Raw genomic sequence first — 10,080 nt, 5'->3', positions numbered from 1 at the left:
GAAGGGATGAGACTAGTGGAATATCTTAGATGGCCATTCACAGGCTTTTAAGACCCCAGACGCTACTCACCGAGGTAGAATGTAGAGCTTTGTCTTTATAAACTGTGTTATGCCAATTGAGCTAGATGTTCTCCGAGACCATGGTCCCCACAGCCCTCTGCCCAGCAATTCAGTCCCTTAGGGAATTTGGATGTGTCTAGGGAGCTTCCATGACAGAAGTGTGTAAATTTTATTGATCTTTAAAAAAAATCCGGCTTTGCATCTCATTGATTTATTGTTTTTTCTGTTTTCAATTCTATAGGTTTCTGCTCTTATTATTTCCTTCCTTCTGCTTGCTTTGGGTTTATTTTGCCCTTTTTGTAGGTTCTTAAGGTTGGAACTTAGATTATTGGTTTGAGATTTTTTTCCTCTTTTCTAAAGTAAGCATTTTAATGCTATGAATTCTCCTCTCAGCACTGCTTTAGTTGTGCCCCACAAATTTTGATATGCTGTATTTTCATCTTCATTTTGTTCAATGTATTTTTTTAAATTTCTTTTGGGATTTCCTCTCTTACCTATGGTTCATTTTGAAGTGTGTTCTTTAGTTTCCAGCTGTTTGGAGGTTTTCCTGTTGTCTTTCTCTTATTGATACCTGGTCTGATTCCATTATGGTCATAGAATAAACTCTTAATAATTTCAATTCTTTTAAATTTGTTGAGGTTTGAGGCAAAAAGAAAACGTAGGGAACTTGCCACCATGACATTCCTGGGGTCCCTGGCATGTTTGCCTTCCCTCCCCCTCTCAGGGTCTTCTTATGTTTGTTTTATGTGTAATGTCCAGGGTTGTTAGTTGTACTTAGTGAGAGGAACAGGGAAACATACACCTACTCCATCTTCTTGGAAGCGGAAATCTCAAATGACAGATTTGAAAGGGCTTTGGGTTCAGGAGGAAGACGCTCAGACCACCAGCAGCTTCTTTCAGGATACCAAAAGTGCAGCCTCCAGTTCCTGTGGGTTTGTGAGGGGCCTAGGGTAATTGGCAGGGAAATAGCTCAGGGGAAGCTTTCATGTGGTAACTTTGTATGTGGTTGGGACTTACAAAATGGGCGCTATTTTGCATACTGCTACTTCACACAGAACTCACATTCCTTCCTTTGAGCTCTTGCACCCTGGCTGAGATCCTTAGCATTGACAGCAGATACTCTGTTTCTCCCACCACCCCTCATCCCTGCCCCCCCGCCCCAAAATAACCCAGCTACCCAACCAGAAATCAGCAACAAAACTAAGTGTGCCCCTAAGTACTTCTAACGCACAATCCTTTATGCCATCTTCCCTTTGGGTTCTTGTTTTGAAGGCTGCATTTTGTGTTGTCACAGAGCTCTGAGATAGAGGATGCCTGCAGGCCTGGTGAAGGCCCTGCCCTGGGAAAGAAGGGAGTGGGCAGGGCCTCGGAAAACCTTTCATTTCTCTTACCTGGTGGTTTCCAGCGGGGTCCTGGGCGCAGTGGGTAAGCATTCACCTGCTGACCACAAGGTCAGCAGTTTGAATACACCAGCTGCTCCTTGGAAATCCTATAGGGCATTTCTACTCTATCCTATAGGATCACTATGAGTTGGAATCTGCTCAGCGGCAACCAGTTTTTTGGTGGTTTCCAAGGATGCTGGTGTTTTCACAAGAAAGGTACATGAGCCCCTAGTCCGGTGGCGACAGAGGTGCTGTACGGGCAGTTCTAGACTTAGACACAGTTGTGTCTGCTGTGGCAGGGAGGGATTTGGCATTTTTAGACCATCAGAATTTGAAACCAGAGGAAGAGAAGTTGTGGGAGAAGCAGTGGTACTGCTTCTGGGAAGCCTTCCCTGGCTCTGTGGGATGATGCAGATAGCAGAACTGGGCTGTAGGCCACTGAGGAAAAAAAGCGTGGCAGAGGGACTTTCACGCCCAGGTGCGAGCTCAGGCGAGTGAAACGTGGCCTCCCTTCCTTCTGCACACCTGCCTTGAGCAGCGTACTGATCCAGTGCTGAGGACACGGCTACAAGCTGGGCAATCTTGGTGGAGCAAAGGCTCTGTCGGGGGACAGTTGCTATGTGTTGTCATTATATAAAGGGGTGATAATTATAAATTAATTTTGAACATGTATGATTGCCATAAGCTCCCCAGAGGAGATTCACTGGTATCGACAGGGGCTAGAATTGGTCTGGGGCAGTCAGGATGGGCGCCCTTGAGGAAGGGACACTTTAGTGGAGCCTTGGTGGGTGGGCAGGAATGGCCAGGTGGAGGGGCTGGGGGAAGCTGAGGAAACTACAGGCTCATAGGCCCCCAGCTGGAGGGAGCCCAGAGGAGGCCTGTGTGGCTGCGCTGCGGAGGGAAGGGAGCACATGAGCAGAATGGCGGGAGATGAGGAGGGAGGATAGCAGCAGTTTTAGCTTTCTGGGCTTGTGGAACAGGGTACAGAGTTTGGATTTTATCCTTAAGAGATGTTGAAGGGTTATAAGCAGGGAAGCAACATGAGCTCCTCACCAGCCTCCACAAACGCAGTCATTCCTGCTTCTGACCTTGGCCTTAACGGCTGCGCTTATCCAGTCCGTCCTCTGTACCCCCAGAGATCCTGATCAGTACTGCTTCCACAGGGAGACTCCTCTCCTCCTTCTACTGCTCCCTCAGTTTGCTCAGGCCTCGGAGCAAGCTGCATGCACCTTCCTATCTCTAGAAGTATGGCCTGGATGCTGGAGGTGCTGCAGTGTCATCAGGTACAGGTGCCAGGTAGACCATTGTAGAAGCTTTTGTCCTGTCTGCATACTCAGGTCTGGCTGCATCATCACTTCTGTCCCAGCTGGCTCCTGCTGCCCCTCTGTCTTCTGTGTCTAACAGATTCCAGCTTCTTCCTACCAATCAATGGGTTGGGTTACTGCCCTTTGTGACAATTGTCCCTGCCTCTCTGAATGGAGGTTCCCAAATCTGGCTGGGGCAGTCACCTGTAAACTTACACACTGACCCTGAGCTCCACCCCCAGATTCTTGGATTCCTTAGGTTTGGGAGAAGGACTGGCCGGAAGCCCATGAAGGTAGGAGCAGTTTCTTACTGACCTTTGCTTCCCCACTGCCAGACAGAGGCCTTGAGTTGTGCAACCATCACCACAGTCAATTTTAGAACTTTTTCAACCCTCCCCAAAAGAAACCCCCATAGCCCTTAGCCGGCACTTCCCATTCCCCCTTCCCTGCCAGCCCAAGGCAACTGCTAATGGACTTTCTTTCTCCATCACTTTGCCTTGGTAAATGCCACTGAAGGATGTCACCTCCCTCCTGCCTGGCTCTCTTGTCTCCCAGCCTGTTCCCGCTCTCAGTGTAGTGGCTTACCGCTCCCTCCTTGGGCTGCTCCCTAATCCTTGCTGGCAGCTCTTCTTGCCATGCGAAAAACTAGTGCTGCACTGTGGGCCTTGAGGATCCTTAAGCCAAGACAAGAGAGTTCTTGGCTCACCTAGGTGCTGTGTAACCTCTGGCAAGTGACCTTCCTTGTCTGGGCTGCAGATTGCATAGCTCTGCAATGAGGTAGTGCGACAGGGCCTTCCAATTTTTTAGAGTGTTGAATAAAAATGGTTCTTAAGAGGGCTCCTAAGACTTACCAGAGGTCAGTCTGCGTTTGTAAGCAGCAGTCAGGTGGTATGGGTTTTAATTTGTGTTAATGCCCTCCAAACATTGATGGGTATTTTGGCCTGGGGTTGTTTCTTTTTTCTAACCCCTTCTCACCACCTGGGCATGGCTGAAAAGGGGGGACAGAGCCAGAGTGCCTGTGTCTTCTAACCCATGCTGAGCTCCTACTATGGAAGTACTGGGGGGAGGCTGTTTGTATAGTAAAAAAAATAGTCGTGTTGTACGCCATTGAGTTGATTCAACTCACAGCGACTCTATAGGACAAAGTAGAACTGCCTCGTAGGATTGCTAGGGTGAAATCTTTATAGGAGCAGATCACTAGGTCTTTTTCTCTTGCCAAGTGGCTGGTAGGTTCGAACTGCTGACGTTTTGGTTAGCAGCGAGCACTTTAACCATTGCAGCACCAGGCAGTGTTTTTGAGCGCTTATGGGCCAACCACCGTGCTGATTTTTTTTCTTTTTTCTCTCATAGTTTTTTTTTTTTTTTTTTTTTGAGACGTAATCAGCACACCATGAAACTTACTCTTTTAAAAGTGTGTAACTGAGTGGTTTCTAGTATACCAGCAATGTTGCGTAGCCATTAAACCAAAAAAACCAAACCAGTTGCTGTCGAGTTAATTCCAACTCATGGTGACCCCATGTGTGCAGAGTAGCACTAGTCCACAGGGTTTTCAAGGCTGTGACCTTTCAGAAGCAGATCACCAGGCCTTTCTTCTGACACACCTCTGGGCGAGTTTGAACCACCAGTTTTTCAATTAGTGGAGCATTTAACTGTTTGCACCACATAGGGACTCCTGTGTAGTCGTTGTTGTTGCTGGCTGCCGACGAGTCGGCCCCTGACTCATGGTGACCCCATTTGTTACAGAGTAGTACTGATCCATAGGGTTTTCTTGTCTATAATCTTAACAGAGAAGATTACCAGGCCTTTATTCCTTGTAGCTGCTGGGTGGGTTCAAACTGCCAACCTTTTAGGTTAGCAAACTGCTCATGCTACCTGGGCTCCTTACCACTGTCTAATTCCAGAACATTTTCATCACCTCCAAAAGGAAGCCCTGTATCTGTTAACACTCACTTCCCATTCCCCACTCCTGGCAACCATTATTCTACTTTCTGTCGCTATAGATTTCCCTGTTCTAGACATTTCATATAAACAGAACCATATAATATGTGGCCTTTTGTGTCTGACTTCTTTTACTCAGCATGTTTTTGAGGTTCATCCATGTTGTAGCATGTATCAGTATTTTTCTTGCTTTTTTTTAGTAACAGCTTTATCAAGATATAATTCACATACCATACAATCCACCCATTTAAAGTGCACAGTTCAGTGGTTTTTAGTATATTCAGAATTGTGCATCCATCAACACAATCAATTTTAGAACATTTTTATTGCCCCCAAAAGAAACCCCATACCCTTTAGCTGTTATCCTCCCATACCTCCATTACCACACCTCCCACCCCTGGCAACCACTAATCTACTTTCTGTCTATAGATTTGCTACTGTGGACATTTCTGTCATACAGTAGGTGGGCTTTTGTGCCTCACCTTTTTCCCTTAGCATAATGTTTCAAGGTTCATTCATGTTTTGGCATGTATCAGTACTTCATTCCTTTTCACTATTGAATAATATTACATTGTATATATATACCACATTTTGTTTATCCATTTACCCATTAATGGACATTAGGGTTATTTCCACTTTTTGACTATTGTGAGTAAAGCTGCTGTGAACATTCATGTAGAAATTTTTGTGGACATAAGTTTTAAATTCTCTTGAGTATACACCTAGGAGTGGCAATGCTGGGTCATCTGGTAAATCCATGTTTAACCTTTTGAGGCACTGCCAGACGGTTTTCAAAGTGGCTGCACCATTTCACTTTCTTGTGCTAAATGTTTTACATGCACTGTCTCATCAGTCCTCACAAACTTCATGAGATGTAGATGTAATGACTGCCATACCCATTTTACAGATGTGAGCATTGAAGCTCAGTTTTCTTGTGTACGTTCACACAGCCGGTCAGTCGGTTGATAATTCTTTGGCAAATGCTAGCTTTGATAGCTAAAGCAGTGTCTGTTCTCCCAAAGCCTGTTTTGAATTCTCACAGTGGGGGCTTTTGACTGTGTCATTCATGTGCGATACCTCGTGCCTAGCACAGTGCCCAGCACCCACTGGTACTCAAGTATTCATTGAGTAAAATGCCATTTTTCGTGACCGGGACCCTCGGGGGCAGCCTCCTTCTTAGGGGTCACTGTAGTCCAGTTTCTCGGACTCCCTGCAGGGTTGTGCATTCACCTCTGCCTAAAAGGGATGCAACTACACACCAGATGCTGTGGAACCCCCACAAGCCTCCTACTCTCAGACGTCTTCCTGGAGACTCAAGCCTGCGGCTGGGGCATGAGATGCTTCGGGTCTGCCAAGCAGAAGTGACTTCTGTTTTCAGTGAACCTGCCCTCTTTCTCTCTGGTCCAAGGCCACTGATAACCTGCCTTCCTTTTTTCTCCTCCAGGCAAAACCCATCTATGGTGGCTGGCTGCTGCTCGCTCCAGATGGGACTGACTTTGACAACCCAGTGCATCGGTCTCGGGTATGGGCACCAGAGTGAATTCTCAGGGTGTGAAGATTTGGGGGTGGGAGGAGCCAGAGAAAGGGGCCCATCTAAGAGTCAACTGGCAGAACGGAAGAGGGTGATGGAGATTGAAAAGTGGATCCTGGATGACTGGGTCAGCAGCCCCCCCGCCCCCCGCCCCGCAATATCGCGAACTTGTAGGTCCCACATAAAAAGTCTCAGTTATGTGTAGTTACACATAGTCTTCCTAAATGAGATGCCCTCACTTAGTGCCACCTCTTTGTGGGCCAGTTTGACCTTGGAAACAGTTACATGGAAGAGGCAAAGAGCCATTTGACAAATGTTTACATTGTGCTAATTAGGTTTCTCCTCCCTTCAGTGCCCAGGCCCTGCTTCCTGGTCCTTCCCCAGCCAGGCCTCTGCACTGTTGAAGGAAGGGGCATCCTTTCTCTCCCTCTCTAGACTCTGCATTTTCCCCTAACGTAGAATGTCTCTGAGGCAGAGTGTGGGAACCCCGTTTCTCTGGGGCAGCCCCAGGGCAGGGTCCCTGCCTGAATAGGCTGCTGGGAGCACTCAGATCTGAGCGGTGAAACCAGCATAGTGCCTGGCCAACCTGTGGTCTATTCCTTTGCCAGGAAGCCTTTTTGGGGTTCTTTGACTCCATTTCAGAACTTGCCTTCTTGTTTTCATGCACTGTCTTCTGGGGTCTGCTGCACACCCCCTGCAGTGCCCCAGCTCTGCTCCCTTCTCATGCCCTATCCTCTTCAGTGCCTCCGCTACTCCCACCAGGCTGAGCGTCACTCTTGAGGTAGGGTGGTGGTATTGCCTAGCCTACCCTACAGACCTTGCATTGTGTCTTTGGTCTTGGGATTCCTTCTAGAATGGTTTTCGATTTCCAACACAACACGTAAGAGTCTTGGAAATGTTTCTCGGAAAGCCTCCAAGTGGCGTCTCCCTGGACACCAGATTGGAAGCAGCTTTCCAGCAGGTTCTCTCTGCAGGCCCGATGAATGGTCCTGCTTGTGCCACCCAGGTAGGGGGAGAAGAAGAACCACTATGTGCTTCTCTCAGACTGCAGCTGCCAGGGAGAAACGCATTTTCCTATCTTATATTAATGTCTGACAGAATTGCCATTTTCAGCTTCTGTGGAGAAAATCATTATTATAAAAGATATAATTCTGGCCCAAAACAAAGAAGAATGATAGTTTAGTTAGTTCTTGTGGCCTTATTGCCAGTAAAAGTGTGTATTTTGTTGGGCTTTCTGAAGTGTTGAAAATATGTCCTGGGCCTTCATTCTGACCTCTGGGATTCGAGGAGCTGTCCTTGTCAGTCACTGATTTTGAGACCAGCACTCTCACATTGTAGTTGGGCCCTTCTCTCACAACAAAGAAAGTGATCTTCTTGTAGTCCGTTTGATTCCAGCATGTGACCACACACTTGGAATTCTTCTGTGACATGGTGTTGGATATAGAGTATAGGCAGAGAGGGTGCTGTCTGCACCCTGGATACTGGGGTTGGTCTCCACTGGTCCTGCTTCTCCTCAGTTTTGATTTTTGTCAGCCTCTTCATTCTCGGTGAACTCTGGAGCCTGGATGTAATTTTGCCTCCAGTGTGCCACCACCTGTGGCGATCTCTTAGATTGTCGATCTTCAGGACAACCTCTTTATAGCACAGTTCCCAGATTTTTTTAGAAGAGCTGAATTAGTGCCTTGTGTTATTCCATAATTGTGTCAGATATTTCATCAAATATATAATTGGCACATACTATGTGATAAACTCCACCAGGTATCATAAAAACCACATAAACCCTTTGCTATTGAGTCAATTCCAACTGTTGGCAACCCCATATATGCACAGGAGAACTGTGCTTCATAGGGTTTTTAGTGGCTGTGACCTTTCACAAGTAGATTGCCAGACCTTTCTTCCCAGGTGCCTCTGGATGGGTTTGAACTGCCAACCTTTAGGTTAGTAGCCAAGTGTTTAACTATTTGCACCACTAAGGGACTCCACTGTGTACCATAAGGAATACAAAAAGACTACTGAGGCATTGATCGTTTTTGCTTCTAAGGAGCTTAGAAATTTAAAAAGGGGTGGTGGTGGTGCTTTTTGTTAAATCTGGATAACAAGTGTGGAAACATACTGGGTGATTGGCCTTTCCTGCTGGCCGAATTTTGGCCAGCGAGTCATAGTTCTTATGCCTTGAGTCCCTCTTTTCATGCCACCTGTCCCAGAAATGGAAGCTGTCAGCCAGCATCCCTTAGACCTGGGTTAGTCAGACATGGGGACTCAGCATGCAAAGATCTGGGACCAGAGACCTCTTAACCGTGCACTCTGTGCTCCATTCCAGAAATGGCAGCGGAGGTTCTTCATCCTCTATGAGCATGGCCTCCTGCGTTACGCCCTGGACGAGATGGTAAGTGTCCTCCCTCTTGTGGTCACACAAGTGTCATGGGTGAGCACAGCAATTGCATGCTGGTGCTTGGCCTTCTGTCTGGGAGTCTGGAGTGTTTTTAAGAATCCGTGGCCACTCATGGAGATGGCCCTTCAAGCCCAGGCCTTCGGTTTGAGGCACCTTCTTCAGGGGTTACGTGCAAGAGTAAGTAGTGAGGGAGAAAATCACTTTTGCTCAAGGCTGGTAAGAGTCTGGACTCAGCCAGAGAACTCTCAGTTAGAAAAAAGTCAGGGTAATGCTCTACAGGTCTACAGTGAAGAAGAAGTGTTTTGTTCCCTTTGGGTCTTTGGCTGATACGTTGGAATGGGCTGGGGGACTTCCATGGCACTCTTGGGTGTGGGTGCTTGGGCTGGCCCTTGTGTGTGCATGTGTGCATATGTGTGTGTGTGTGTGTGTGTTTGTGTGACAGAGTATACAGATATTCGTGTGCTGTAGTCCCAGAGTTGCTGCTTAATTCCTGTTGATATGATTAGTTTTGCTCATCTTGTGTGATCTTAGCTTAGTTTTTAGCTGGGCTCAGAGGCCTCTTGGTCATGGAATCAGTGTTCCTCTGGGCACTGAGCCAGAGGGATATTGGCTCCTCCCTGCTCTGCCACTGACCTGCTTTTCTACCTGTTTGCTGGACTTGATGTGTGTTTGCTGCTATTGCTCCAGAGGCAACACTGAAAACCAACTAGGTGGAATGTTCAGGATTTTCTTTTTCTACTTGTTTGATCTCATGGCTTTTTATCTGATCTAAATTATGACTCAGCTCCAAGCTTGATAAAGTTGAAGATGGAAGGTTTGTCCACCTTTTCCTCTTTCATCTGAGTGTGTGTGTAAAAGTGTTTGGTGCATGCACATGTACGTGTGTGCTTGTGAGTGTGGGTGAATGTGCATGCATGTGTACATGTGCACGATTGTGAGTGTACACATCAGTATGTGCATGCATATGTGTGTGTGAGCACGTGCGTGTGTGAATGTCACTGTAGTAATGCCTTGATCTAGTCCAGTCACGTTGACCCACTGTGCCTCACCTCGTATTGATGCTTCCTCTGAAACTAAAACTGTGGTCTGATACGGAGTTTGTGCTGAGCCTAGCATGAGAGGGAATTTGGGACATGTTGTTTAGATGCCCAAGTACTGACATTTCTGGGGTGCCTTGGTTGTTTGTGGCAGCAGCAGTGCAGCATTTTCAAATTGGGACTGTTCTGGAAAATCTGGTCATACTACGTACAATAGGCTGACCCCATCCTGTCTGGAGTTCTGGAGGTGTGAGCAGGAGGTCCCTGTGCTTTCCCAGGACCTTCTGGACTGTTTGGACACCGGGCTTTAGGGTAGTCATTATAGCTCTTGTGTGTAAGGCCGTAAATGGACCCATTTTCATAAACAAGTTGTGATCTTTATGATGTGATTGATACTTTCTCTACTTCAGTTTTTGGGTTGAATTAATAGCGGTGA

The 10,080-nt window shown here is 47.0% G+C and overlaps 1 protein-coding gene across 4 annotated transcripts in view; it reads left to right on the top strand.

Moving 5' to 3' along the window:
- The window catches only part of MPRIP (myosin phosphatase Rho interacting protein), a 201,253-nt gene that overhangs the window by 37,445 nt on the left and 153,728 nt on the right, over positions 1–10,080 (top strand). For all 4 annotated transcript variants that reach the window (XM_023735558.1, XM_023735557.1, XM_004381019.2 and 1 more), the window contains exons 2-3: positions 6,129–6,206; positions 8,536–8,601. In XM_023735558.1, coding sequence (XP_023591326.1) covers positions 6,129–6,206; positions 8,536–8,601 — 144 coding nt within the window. The remainder of the gene's footprint in view (positions 1–6,128; positions 6,207–8,535; positions 8,602–10,080) is intronic.

This window comes from Trichechus manatus, unplaced genomic scaffold (genome assembly GCF_000243295.1).
Source record: "Trichechus manatus latirostris isolate Lorelei unplaced genomic scaffold, TriManLat1.0 scaffold00080, whole genome shotgun sequence".
NCBI lineage: Eukaryota > Metazoa > Chordata > Mammalia > Sirenia > Trichechidae > Trichechus > Trichechus manatus.
This window is presented reverse-complemented; position numbering and strand designations above follow the sequence as displayed.